At 37.8% G+C, this 14,729-nt stretch overlaps 1 protein-coding gene across 2 annotated transcripts in view; it reads right to left on the reverse strand.

The window, feature by feature from the left end:
- The window catches only part of SLC9A9 (solute carrier family 9 member A9), a 736,009-nt gene that overhangs the window by 244,162 nt on the left and 477,118 nt on the right, over positions 1–14,729 (reverse strand). For both annotated transcript variants that reach the window (XM_027875882.1, XM_027875883.1), the window contains exon 12: positions 13,841–13,994. In XM_027875882.1, coding sequence (XP_027731683.1) covers positions 13,841–13,994 — 154 coding nt within the window. The remainder of the gene's footprint in view (positions 1–13,840; positions 13,995–14,729) is intronic.

Here is a 14,729-nt window from a genome sequence, read left to right on the forward strand (position 1 = left end):
ACAAATTCTTTTATTAAGGGGGTTTGTTCTGTGAAGTTTGGACCTAGAGGGCCACATCTGACCTGGAGGCCACAGGTTTCCCACAACTGGTCCAGTCCGTTTCCCTGGGAGGTTCATTGACACAATACGTGGACAGCTCCTCTGCCCTTGCCCACATCCTTCCCCCATCCTCTGGTCTCATTTCAGTATTGACAAAGAATTAAAAACATTTTATGTATATACATGCCCATTTTAATCTCTCCTATGGTATTCTTATGAATTTGTGAATTCGTTAATACAAGGAATTATGAGTATAAAAACTATTTCCAATCATGCAAATCAACAATCCCTCTGTAATTTAATTTATAGTCATAAAGCACTGCCTGGGAACACCAAGAGGTTAAGAGATTTGCCCATGGTAACAGAGTTAATATGTATCAGAAACAGCACTTGTAACCAAGTCTTCCTGGCCCCAGACCAACTCTATCCACTACACACTACATCTCAGTTTTTTTGGGGACGGGGGAGGAAATAAGCATTTATTAAGTGCCTACTATGTGCCAAGCACTGTGCTAAATGCTTTACAAATATTTTCTCACTTGACAATATTTATAATAAAATATAATATTTGTTAGGATATTCCTTGAATAAGAAAAAAGATGTACTTATTCTGATAGTTATGAAAAATTAATAAGAAGTACATTTCAGGTATCAAGAGCCTCATGAGACCATTCCTTCCCTTGGCCTTCCACTTCTCTCTCAAGGACAGAAGTTAATTTGACAAGATAATAAATATGTGAAAATTTCCTATCCCGACAATTGAAATAGATATGTGTGTCTCCTTCATAGACAGGCATAGCTCCCAATTAATATTGTTAATCAGCTTTATGAAAACATGATTTTAGCCCTGATGACATTCTGGCATGGCTGGTAGCTCCATGATGGAAATGGTTATTAATGATGAGGTTGCTGTATAACTTTGTAACTTTATAGCTATCATATATTATCAATGGCATTATGGAATAACATTTCATGAGGTACCCTTACGTGGATTACACATTCTGCCTTAAATAGGTTATATAAACACTCATAAATGCGCAAATATAAAAAATTAATGTGCTTTACTTGGCATGTAACTATTACGATTCCTCTTAAAAAGGCATAACACTTTGGAAAACCAAAATAAAATAATGATATATTTGGCCCTGGATCTAATTATGTTTCATTTTTTGCTGCTTTAAATGACATGTTCTTATTGTAGGGTGTGCTATAGATCATCTTTGTTACTTGTCTCAGGAATGGAAGCCCTATTTAACTTTGTTTTTGACTAGGATTTTATCCTATTAATAAATACCAGAATGCTCCTACTAACACAGATGATGCATTCCAGGGACACATTTTGTTGTAGGAAACTTTTTTTTTTTTAATAACTATAAGTAGAGATAGTCTAGGAGAGCTAGGGATGCATTCCAGGGTATAAATAAGGAGATCTGGGGCAGATGGATACAGTATGAAAATACTACTATCCAAAATGCTGCCAACACTAGGCAAAGCATTTATATTCAAATACTAAGAGTCAATCAATCAGCAAATGAAAATGGCTAGATAGGGCCCTTCTGTCTTTATAAGGGGAAGGAGTATGCTGAAGAGAAAAAAGAGTTGCTACAGTGTAGATTGGGGAAGGAAAAGGATGTGTGTATGTATCTGTGTGTATGCATATATACACACACACATATATAGATATACACATATATGTATTTGTGAAATATGTGTATGTGTATGTGCATATATGTATCAGATCTACATATCTATACCACCCCCCCCCCCCTCTAATCTAAGTAGAGCTAGGAATTTCTTCGCCTAGGGCAAAAGCACAGTCCAATCAGAGTGGAGTAAAGTGGGGTAGGATGGGGAATGGTGGCACAAAAGACCATCTAACTGAGGACAGTGTTTTGAGACAGTGTTGTTGTTTTGAGATCAGTGCTGGCTCGAATGCTACATGTCTGATATGAGTATTAGACCTAGCCAACTCGAAGAGAAGCTGGTACTATTATTGGTAGCCCAAAACTCCCTCAGGAGCTGGAGGAAAGATAGGCCTCAGAAGAGGGGTGCCACATTGATGGGGCCTTGGATGTACCACAAGGAGAAAGAGCTGCTCCCAAATATCTGTACCCTGGGGCAAAGTACCAGCCACCCTATGTCAGGTATGGCTCTGTCTCTAAGAAACCTCTCTCTTACATTTACGATAATACATTTTTAAAGTTGGAAGAAACCTTTAAGAGATCATCCAGAAGAAATAGAAATTACTGGCTGTGGGCAAATATAGGGAAAGAAATCAATAAATGATTTATTTTAAAGGAAAAAACATGTATCTACTACAGGCTCCAAATTACCCGTTAGGTTCATTTATTCATTCCAGAAGTGCTTATTAAAAGCACGTAACAGGTACTATGCTCAATGCTTGGTATACAAATATATAAATGAACCAGGTCCTTCCCTCAAGGAACTTACATTCTTTGAGGGAAAACAATATTCACATAGATAAATTAATTATACACACATACATGCACACACACATACATATATATATATACAAATATACATATACTACCTACCCCACCCTCACATATATACATATACATGCATACAAACATATATATGTACATACACACAGATAGATAGATAGATACTAGATGGATAGATAGATAGAATATAGACTTACATTCTTCTAGAGAAAACATCCACATAGATATGTAAATTATATATACATATATAATTTACTTATTTATAGTATTATACTTATATATTTATACTAATATACTATATATAAATAAGTATATATCAAGTATTATATACTCATAAGTATATTTAATAAGTATTACTACATTATATTACTATAATTATACTAAGTAAATAATACTTAGTAATAAATTTATACCAATATATTTATATGTATATATTTTATGTATATGTATATATTTACATATACACATATATAATTTACTTATCTATATGAATATGGTTTTCCACAGAAGAATACAAGTATATATGTTGTTGTTCTGTTATTTCAGTCACATCTGACTCTTCATGACCCCATTTGGGGTTTTCTTGGCAAAGATACTGTAGTGGTTTGCCATTTCTTTTTCTAGCTCCTTTTACAGATGAGGAAACTGAGGCAAACAGAGTTAAGTGACTTGCCCAGGATCACACAGCCAGTACACATACACACATTTATACACACACACACAAACACACACACACTGAGTAACTAGGTGGGGCATTAACAAGAGGCAGAGTGAAGATGGAAGGCATTTTATGCTTGAGGTATGAAACACAGATCATGCAAAGACATGGAGATGGGAGGTAGAATATGGAGTGTCTTATATAGGAAATAATAAATAAGCAAGATTGGTTGGAAGGTCGAGTTAACATGGGGAACTAATAAGTAATAAGCTTAGAAGGTAGGCTGGAGCCAAGCTGTGAAAGTCTTTAAATGCCACAGAGGTTTTGTATTTTATCCCAGAGATAACAGGTCCTTCAATTTCTATTGGAGGTAGTGGGAATTCGCCACTCTCAGAATACAGAAATGGAAGAAACCTGAAGAGTTCATCTAGTCCATCTCTCAATTCACAGATAAGAAAAGGGTGGCCTAGAGGTGAAGTGATTTGTCCAAGGTAGGTCACACAAGTAATACGTAGCGGAGACAGGATGCTGGCTGAGATCTACGAATCTCTAATCTGGTGCTCTTTCCATTCTTCCAAGCACCTGCCTAAGGGAGCATGAGAACCAGGGTAGATCTGTTTATAGGTAAGAGGGACATTTCATAGAAGTCATATAGACCATTCGCCTCATTTTATAGGTAAGGTCCAGAGGGGCTTCAGTCAAGGTCACACACGAATAGTGGAGTTGAGTCAGAATTTAAAGTCAGAACTCCAATTTCAAGTTTGTTTGTTTCTATAATCCCATAAATGCTTCTTGAGTGTGCAGATAAGTTGACAGAGGTTATGTTTTTCAGGTACTTATGCCCATCTTAGTAGGGCTGCTCCCAAAGAGCTATGCATTCAACTTAACACAGCTTAACACATGATTTGTAAAGATTTTTCTTTAAAAAACAAAACAAAACAAACTGACTTCCTTATACAGAAGCTTCAATCCCAGATAAAGATAGTACAAAGTTCATTGGCAAATGAATTTATTTTGGTGGTTAAGAAGAGAAGTGTTTGGGGGGCAAATGTGGAAGTCAAGTGAGCAGTCTGACTGATCACAATTTCCTCTGTGATGAATACGCTTTTCTGTGCTTTGGGTCTGGTTTTGACTCTGGTTCTGGAGTTCTCATCTGGGCCTGAAATGGACAAGCTGCCAATGTTTGTAATATACAAATGACATCTTCAAAGGAAGACCAGCATCCCTGACTAGTCAAGACACAGACATCCTTTTTGGTGGGACAAGTGACTCAGTATGGAAACACTGATATCTTAGTACCATTCCCTTTGGTTCGTAATGGACAGTGTTAATTAGCTCCGTAGGATACACTCCAGATTAGTATCCAGGTTAGTAAATTAGCTGGCATTGAACTTTTTTACTTCAGCAGTCTCTAGAGGACCTCGTGTTTTCAGGTCTGTTTGCCCAGGTGTATAATAGTTCTGTAGACAATCCTGTTTACTGGATATCATCTCTGTGGGACACAGTCTGACACCTTTGATCTCTTTTGTTTCCTGGATAATAGCAGAGCGAATCCTCAGAGACAGGGGGTTGGGTTTTCCTCACTCCAGAGTACTAATGAGTTCAGCAGGAGAATGTAGCATCCAGAGGAAATCCTGATTCTAATCAAGGAGCTATTATGTTTGCTTTTACATGAAAACCTCCCAACTCATGTTGGAGATCGCCTTGGTATTTCCTCAGAAATTTGGGAAGTGAAGATTTATATTTTGATTCAAATACTGCATTCTTTTTAAAGTTGAAATAAAAAAAAAGTTGTCAGTGAATTCTTCCCACTCCATCAGCAAAATCAATTTGTATTTGATTGGTATTTGTGTTGTATTGACTTGACATACGTGCTGTCTACCCCTTCCTGAGCAAAATGTAAGCTCCCTGAGGGCAGGCAATATTTTGTTTTTGTTTTTGCATCCTCAGAACCCACTAGAGTATTTTGCACATAGTAGGCATTGAACAAATGTTTGCTGAGATGTTGTAAAAGATAAATAAGTAACATAAATCTTTTAAATAACATATAGTACAAACCAATCAAAGAGAAAGTTGTTTCTCACATAAAAATATTTCTGAGTTTCTTCTGGTACAGAAATGACTATATTAAATAATGAAAATGCCAATTAACATTTTATATCACCTTCAATTTTTGATGCACACAAGATATTTTGTAGAATAGTGCAGTAGTTGTTTGAACACATTTCAGAGGTAAAGAACAATTCAAGGGTGCCCCTAAGATTTTAAGAGAAAATCTGAAGAATGGCTCATGGTTTTCCTATTATTTGGAATGTCTTCCCCTTACTTGATGAAATCCTACCCATCCTCCAAGGTCCAGATCAAATGCTACCTTTTCCAAGAAGCCTACCCTGATTCCCACAAGCTAGAAGTAATTTCTTCATTCTCTATGTTCTCATCAACCCTTTGTTTATACTATTTCTTTGGGATTAATCACATTTTTGCCTCAGAGTAGAGTAGTTGAAAGAATGTTAGATTTAGAGTCAGGGAAGACCTAGGTTTGAATCTGCCTCTGTTACTTAGCAGCTCTGTGATCATGGGCAGTTACAACCTCTCTGAAGCTCAGTCTCTTCATCTGTAAAATGGGGGTGATCTTTGAAACACCCCTTCCACAGGTCTCTTGAGAGGATCAAATGAGATAATGCATGCAGAAGACTGCAAACTGTGAAGCCCGGTTTAGGTATCTGTTATTATTACTCACCTCAGTTTCCTTATTAGAGTACAAACATCTTGAGGATGTTGTTTGTCTTCGTATTACCCAAAGTGTGTATCAACTAGTGGATAATTTAGGAATATATGCAGAATTGAAAAAAAGGCGGGGGGAAGAAGGGAGCTCACATTTACAAAGAATTTTAGGGTTTGAGTTGCTTTTTTTATTCACAACATTCTTGTTAAGTGTGTTCTATTATTATTATTTTATTATCATTATCATTCCCATTATCCAGATGAGAAAACTCAGAGAGGTGAAATAACTCATGCAGGATCATATAGCTAATAAATGTCAGAGCTGGAACTTCAATCCAGATGGTTTGACTCTAAGACCAGTAAATTTTCCCCTATACTCTGTTGTTTTTTGGGGATGCAAAAGTTATAAGTAAACTACATATGGAGACTATGATGTGTAGGTTTGTTCAGTAACATATTTGTATTCTGGGCTTCATTTCAATCCCCTCTTCCCTCCTCCCATCTCAAGCCTTCACATTTGTGTCTTTTTTATTAAAGCTTTAATTTACTTATGTTCTGGTATTTTATGGAGAGAGTCTGACATGAAGGTTTGTTAATGAGATATCACTATGTAAACAAGCTAAGCTTGCTCTAAATATAGAAGAAATGATGGGAAACTGTGAATTAAAAAGCCCTAATGGAACTGCTGCTTTATTTGGTAACATTATAAGCCATCATAGGAGAACGGGAGGAGATGATAAGGTATCCAATTGATCCAAGTTTATCACATTTATCAGCATAGACGTGTTCATACCTGTTCACACTGTTTCTCTGCCTCTCTTCCTCTCTCTGTAGCTTAGTTTCTCTCTCTTCTTCCCCACTTTTAGACACACAGTAATCTTTCTCTTGTCTACTTTCTTCCATCTACTTCTAAGCAAAATGTAGATATGTATTTATAATATATCATAGGTATAGTAAACAAATACTTTCAGAAAATTATTTGAGGATAATCTCCTTGTATTAAATACAGTGCTGTATATTTTTTATAGTAGCAAAGAGTTGTAAAGTATCTGCCCATTGATTGGAGAATGGATAAGCAAATTGTGGACACATAAACATAATGGACTATTATTGTGTTGTAAGAAATGATGCATAAGAAGAATACAGAGAAGCATGGAAAGGCTTATGTGAACTGATACAAGGTAAAGAAAGTAGAACCAAAAGAGCAACATAACCAATGATCACAACCACAAATGAAAAGAAGAATAATTACAACAAAAGCAAAACTGAATGCAATGTGATTATAATGGTCAAGCTTGGTTCTTGGGCAAAAAATAACAAAATTAACTTTCTTCTTTTCTTGCTTGGGTAGGGGGCTATGGGAGTGGAATATCTTGTATATAATGTTGGATTTGCTGAACTGCTTCCACCAGCCCCATTCTCTCTGTCTCTTTCTGTTATAAAGGATGGCTCTTCAGGTGGGAGAGGAGGAATATTCAAAAATAAAAGCCATGTCAAAATAAAAGATATCAATAAAAATGTAAAAGAAACAAATAAATATACTGTGGTAAAATTCAATGTTTGAATCAATTTCAATTTAAGATATTTTTTTCAATGACAGCAACTTAATGATGGTATTAACTATAAGTTACAGGCATTTTCATTTCCCTGGAAGGGGATTCAATATTTTCATGGCATGCATGTCAATTATGGTCCTGTGGATTCTTCCTTTTCCACCTCTTCCTTTTCCATGCATGAATCCATCCACTGCACATAAAGTTTTCCAGAAGAGAATGCCTGGATGCATTGCTATTTTACTAACAGTGCACATGGGACCAATACTAGATTGTGTAATGCAGTTTGTGCAGTCATCCAGAGGAGAATATAGGTAAACAACCAGTGTGGAAGCAATCACAGGTCACATTCATGTGCATGGAAAATAATTCAAATAGCATCGGAAGCTTTTCCTCACCCCTGTGTGGTCAGAGCCCCATCATCCCTGTTCTGCAGTCTTCACGGCACTCCCTGACTTTAAAAAGCACTGTTACCTCCCTCCCTCCTACAAAGTTGTGAGTCGCAGGCCTGGCTGTGCCTTAACTTAATGACCACTTGATAACATTTATAGGGAAGCCTTCTCCCATTGAATATGGGGCCCACTGCTTGGGTTCCCTCTTCATCCACAGGATAGAAAGTCATTACAGTGAGTGCTTAACCAAATCCATTTGCATTCACAGTGGGTTGGTTTGGAGTGATGGGGGGGTGGACAGCAAACTGCTCACTTTCCTCATCAGGCAAGGCAGCTCCATTCTTTTCGAAAGCCTAGGTATGCCATGGGGTATGAAGCCATCAGGAGTAAGGCCAAGAGGGAGCAAAAATGATCATCTTGTCCACCTCCTTCTCTACAGAGAAGGAAATGGAAGCTGAGGCATAGGAAGGTACTTGAACAGAATCTCTCAGTGTTTGAGGCCTCCTGATCATGGTGACTGGTTTTTTTTTTTCTCATATGATGCATTTGCCTCTAGCCTGTAACTAAAAGAGGCTATGCTTTTTAAAAAGGAAAATATCGCCTTTTGAGAAGTGTGCTTTAGATATATGTTTAAATAATATCACAGGAATGAGTTATCATGCTTACACATCTCTTCAAGGGTAGGGAATAGATTTTATAAAATGTGACAGATATATTTAGTTTTGGAAAGTTAGCTGCGTGCCCTAGTGTGGAGAGATGTACTGTCATGTATGGTCTAACCCACTGACATAAACAGGCATTCTGAGTTTCTGTCATTTTTGTCCTACTTATTCTGTTTTCCCCAGCAAGTTTCTGAACCTCTTGCCACCTCCTTACTCATCTCAAACACTAAGACAATTCTGCAGCTTCTGAAGCAGGATAAATTATTTTCAACTCAATAAAACTATGCACCAGATCTGGCTGGCACTCAGCACATGTGCTCAGGACAAGGTAGCTACTTAATAAAGACCTGATTGATTGATTGCTTGTGCTAAGGACACAAAGATGATAAGAATAACACTCTCACACTCAATGACCTTCTCATGTATTCAGTGGATGAACTGTTTATGTAGAGAAACATATTCCAAGAAAATATGTGGTAGGATTGAAAGAGATTCAGAAAGTAAGACAGGAGAGGCAATGTTTGCCTAGGCAGAGCTGAACTTTCAGTCAAGAAGACCTGAGCTCAAATCCTGCCCTTGACACAAACTGGTTATGGGACCTCTGAATAAGTCACTTAATCTCTCAGTGTTCTAGGCCACTCTAAGACTATAATCTGCAGAATAGGTGCCACTTTGCACTGGTGGAGAGAGTTTCTTCATTAGGTTAGCAATGAAATCATGGGTCCAGTCCCTATCCAGATCAAATGAGATAATATTTGTAAAGCACTTAGCACAGTGCCTGGCACACAACAGGTGCTTAATAAATGTTGCTTTCCCCCATCTATACTTTCTTTATTCTCATCATGCTGTGCTGGGCACCCTCCTGCACTCTTCCATCTTCCACCTTTTCAGTTTCCTTTGGTGTATTGTCTTTCCCCACTAGATTTTAAGCTCCTTGAGAGCAGGGACCATCTTTCTTTTTCGTATTTTTATCCCCTGTGCTTAACTCAGTGCCTGGTACATGGTAGGTACTCAATAAATGGTTATTGTATCCTATTGTATCTACCAGGAGTTACAGAAGTTTTGCTGACCTGCATGGTGGAACGTTTCCATACCAAGTATTCCACTTACTGATGAAATCATAGGTCCAGATGGGAGGGAAAAAAAAGCATTATTGAAGCCTTAATACTATTGGGATATAGGTCTATTTGGACTGTTTTTCCATAATATGACTTGTAATGGTGGGAACTAGCTAAGATTTCAGAATGAAATAGGATCTCCCCTTCCCAATGGAATGCCAAAGATGAGTGAATTGGGACCTGCCAAGACTTTTAGTTTCCTTTCTGACAGTCTCTTGTTTTTTGTATTCCCCATAGCATCTATTAGGCACTCAATAAATATTTTCTGAATGAAGGAATGAGTGAATTTTGGCAACCAGAAAGGAACCTAAAGATCAAAAGAAATCCATTGGGATGAAAAAAATGTTATTTTAAGAAAGAAAAAGGGATACCTCTGGACATTCTAGAACCTAAAGGTTAACTCCAGGATTCAGAAAAACTGGAAGAAAATCACAATGATAATCAATCTGCAAGTATCTCCAAGAAAATAGGGGACAGTTGTAAAAAAGAGAATTTCTGGTCTAGGAGTGGAATCTCTTCTTAAGGTAAAGTAGCAAGCTTTTGAGGTGGAAGGGAAGCTACACATGGAGTCAGTTTTTGAGCACTGCAGTCCTTTCGCTCTGTCTTACATGAGAGATCTTTCAATTAATTCATAAAAAATGACATCTAATGCTGGGGAGGTCAGCAGCCTTATTAGCCCTGAATGATATGGATGGGACCGAGCAGTGCCAAGGGTGGCAGGTGGCAAGATTAAGGCTAAGGTGGAGGAAGAAGAAAAAAGAGAAAAGAAAAACAAAAAAAGAGCCCAAAGGTCAAAGAAGAAAGAAGGTGGGAGTGAGAAGGGAAAAGGAGAGAGAAAGAAAGAAAATGAAGATGGGTAGATACAGTAGAGTGTGGCAGAGAGCAATCATTAGTGCTTTCTTCATCACAGCTCAATCAATGCCTTTAATAGGCCTATTATTGAACTAGACCACTGGTTCTCAAACTTTTTGCTCTTAAGCCCCTTTAATAATTTGAATAATTGAGGACCCCCTAAAATTTTTGTTTATGTTGGCTATATCTATTGATATTCACTATATTAGAAATCAAAACATCTTTGTATTATTACAAAAAGTTGTGACTCTGTGGACTGCCTGAAAAGGTCTTGGGGACCCCCAAATGAGTCCATGGACCATGCTGACCAAGGCCACAGGGAATAAGGAGAAAAATGGGGATGAATGGATTCATGGAAGGGAAGCTTCAAGGCTGTTGGGATGGTATACCCAGAGAATGGGTACACAATATTACTATTAGCATCTGTAAGGATGAATCCTGAATTTGTGGAGATTTAGGATGTTCGTGAATGCTTTTCTTCATGGCATATCCACTCACTGAACCCAGGGTCTACATCTTACTTACCCTTAGTATCCATCCCAGAGCTCTGCACTTTTCCTTATACTTAATAATTGTTTATTGAATATTGAATTGGAAGGATAGTCATCAAGGTTGAAATTCCCATATGTTGGAACTTAAAGGGATCTCAGAGACCAGATCATCCAAACACTTAATTTTACAGATGAGGAAAGTGAGGCTTAGTCAGAGAGGGGCAATGAAGTGCTTGAGGTCCCATATTTAGTAAGTAGCAAAGTCAGGATTTGAACTCAGGTCCACTGACCTGTTCTATCCAAGGTTCTACTTCATCATGTGCTTAGTGGACCACAAACTGGAGAGGAGAATAGTAGGTACCAAAGATTAACAAATAGCACCAAATAAAATTATCTCAAGGCAAGTGTTTCATAACCAGGAATGCTAACAGGGATGTATAACTGAGATTTTATGACAGGGAGTGCTAATATTTGTATATGTATACGTGTGTGTTTGCAAACATGGTACACATGTAAATGTAAAATAAAGTTTGTTTACAGTAACATGCCTCTCTATGAATGTTCACAAGAGACTTAATGAAAAAGAGGTTTTCCTCTGCATTTAAGCCAGTCAAATGCATTTAGCCAGGCTACCATGATTCCAGCCAAGAACTATTGTATTCTGTTGTTGTTCAGTCATTTCAGTTGTGTTTGACCCTTCATGATCTTATTTGGAGTTTTTCTTGGCAAAAATACTGGAGTGGTTTGCCATTTCCTTCTCCAGCTCATTTTATAGGTGAGGAAACTGAGGCAAAGATAGTTAAGTAACTTGCCCAGGGTCACATAACTAGTAAGTGTCTGAGGCCATTTTTTAACTCAGGTGTTCCTGACCCAGTGTACTATCCACTATGCCAGCTAGCTGCTCCAACATATTATGAGGGTGGAACATTGTTTATATGTTCAGACTCGTTATGTGTTGGTTTATTTACTGGGCTGATTTTTTTCCCCTTTGAAACTATTTTTGTGTGTCAAGGAGAGCCATTGGAAAGAGGATTGGGTATATATTGAAATGAAGATGACATAAAACCAAAATATACTAATTTAAAAAAATGAGAGAGGGAATAGATCTCCCAAGGTCCTAAGATTCTATTGGTTTGGGATGCAGAAACTCTCTTTTTTTCTCATCATGGGATGAGACTGATGTTCTCAGATAAAGAAACACAGTATTTCTTTCTGAGCTGATTTCCCACTATTTGCCTTCATGTTGTCTGTATTATAACCAAATGAACCTAGCTACTTATCTTTCTCTGTACTCTCCCACCTCTATACATTTGCATGGGCCACACCCATGCTGGTTATTCCTTTCAGATTGCATCTCCTCCACATCTCCACCTACTGAAATCCTACCCTGCCTTCAGTGCCAAGGTCAGGTGTTGCCCCTTTCATGCTTCCCATTGGCTGAAAAGTGATCTTTCTTTTATCACCATTCTGTAAAGCACTTGGTCTGGATCTCTCCTCGGCCCCGCCCTACCTTTCAGTGAAGATTGTACATATAGCAAAAGCATCCCCTTATTATAAAAGATTGCAAGTTTGTTGGTGTCAAGCACTACTGCTTTTCATTTTTGTACCCCACCTCTAAGCACAAAGCAATTGCTTAAAAAATGTTGGTTGAAGTGATTTGTTGAGAGTGACATGCATGTGAAACGATGGACAGTGTGGGTATCCTATTCTCAAATGTAACTCACACATCTTTCCTTTCCATTAGCAAGTGAGAAGCTACAAACATACAAAGTGACATGGATTATCAGGCGCAATCATACTATTAGGAAGCTTTGCTGAACTGTTTTTGAGGCATATGCTTTGTAAGGGGTTGTGTTTGTTGGGAAGCGTATATTGTGTCAAAATAAAACATGTCAATTGATAAAGTGACAAAAACCAAAGGGTTAAAAATAGATGATCATCTCTTTGCACCTCGTACACAGGAAACTTATTTACTAAAATAAGTCACTCAATTTAATCAAGTAGCACAGTTTGCATTTCATTTAAAAACTACTCTTGACTCGTTGTTGGAGGGCCTAGACAAAAAGTCCATACACTCCATTTTTCTTGGAATGAAGATGCCTCATTTTTGCCATCGACTTTGCCTATTAAAAACTGACCACTAAGTCCAGGTGTTCTTAACGTTTTTAGTATCATGGAGCGTTTGTGCAGTCTGGCAAAGCCTATGGATCCCTTCTTAGAACAATGTTTTTAAACATATAAAATAAAATACATAGGATTGTAAAGGAAACTAATTATGTTGAAATAGTTATCAATTTTTATTTAAAACCACTGGTTCATGGACCCCCAAGTTAAGAACCTTTGGTCCAGTGATTAAAAAGTTCATGTGATCAGTCAACCAATCAATATCTATTAAACATCTACTACACACCCAAAATCATTTCTGGAATACCAGAAAAGAAAAAGACATTCTCTTTGCACTAAAGAAATTTATGATTAATCCTTAAGAAATTGAGCCCCAGATAAATATTTAATTATTCTTCTACTACCTCTTGGGTCCATTTGTCCAGAAGTAGTACCTCATAATGTATCTCTCAAGTAGACCTCATTGCTTTATTCACAGTAAGGATATCATGGTCTTTGGAGAACTCCCCTGCCATCTACTCCCTGCCCCTCAGCCCTCAGGGTTGTCTGCGTCCTTAAAAAATGGCCAGGCTGAGAAATCATGTCAGTTAGATCTAAGGTCCCCATCTACTATTTCCCACTCTACAGAAAAGCAACATTGATTTTCCCATGATTCCAATGTGCATTTGCCTGGTATTATACTCTTTTCAATGTTCATGGTACCACCTCTTATATGGTATGGCACAGAACAATATTTTTTCTTTGCGCAAAGTTGACACCCACCTGATTTGAAGCCATGTCAGCATTGGTGTGGTTCCTCCCCCAAATATCCAGACTGTGAAGAAGACGATAAGTAGAGTGGTTGTGAACATCATTTGTTTGGGCTCAGATTCGGTGTCCCGAATAGCTAAGGCAAATGCTATTGCTCCCCGTAGACCTTCAAAGGAAAAAAGTCAGACGAGAGAACTCTATCAGTCCATTGTCATCTCACTTTTTGGGGATGACTTCCATGTTGCAATCTACAAGCCAAAAACCTGTGCAATAAAACAGCAAAGATTTCTGCCCACATAACATGCTATGTGTCTGGATAGCTGAACTTTTTAATTTTTAAAAATGGCATTTAAAAGTACTCCATCAGTGGGTACACATCAGGTGGTCAATCCTCTGAATATATTTTTGCACCTTTGAGAATTTAACTTGCTAAATGGAACATGCACCTGTGCATTCAAGTCACCATAATGAATTATGTTCCATACTGTTATTTTAAAGAACTATCTTTTTAAGACTTCAAATAAAAGTGACTTCTGGTACTATAACAAGAGGTAACATTTATATAGCACTTTACTATGTGTAGGACAGGGAGTAGCTAGATGGGCACAGTGGATAGAGCGCTGGCCTGGAGTCAGGAAGACTCTTATTCCTGAGTTTAAATCTGGCCTTACTAGTCACGTGACCCTGGGCAAGTCACTTAATCCTCTTTGCCTCAGTTCCTTTTCTGTAAAGTGGGGACACACCAGAGAAGGAAACAGCAAACCACCCCAATATCTTAACCCCAGTTGTTCATGACTGAATGCCAAAAATGTGCAAGGCACTCTGTTAAGTGTTTTACAATTATCATCTCATTTGATGCATTAATGAAAATGAAAATTCATGCTCTGAGACCAGACCAGGC

This window comes from Vombatus ursinus, unplaced genomic scaffold, assembly GCF_900497805.2.
Source record: "Vombatus ursinus unplaced genomic scaffold, bare-nosed wombat genome assembly UNPS02014810.1, whole genome shotgun sequence".
In the NCBI taxonomy this organism is placed as follows: Eukaryota; Metazoa; Chordata; class Mammalia; order Diprotodontia; family Vombatidae; genus Vombatus; species Vombatus ursinus.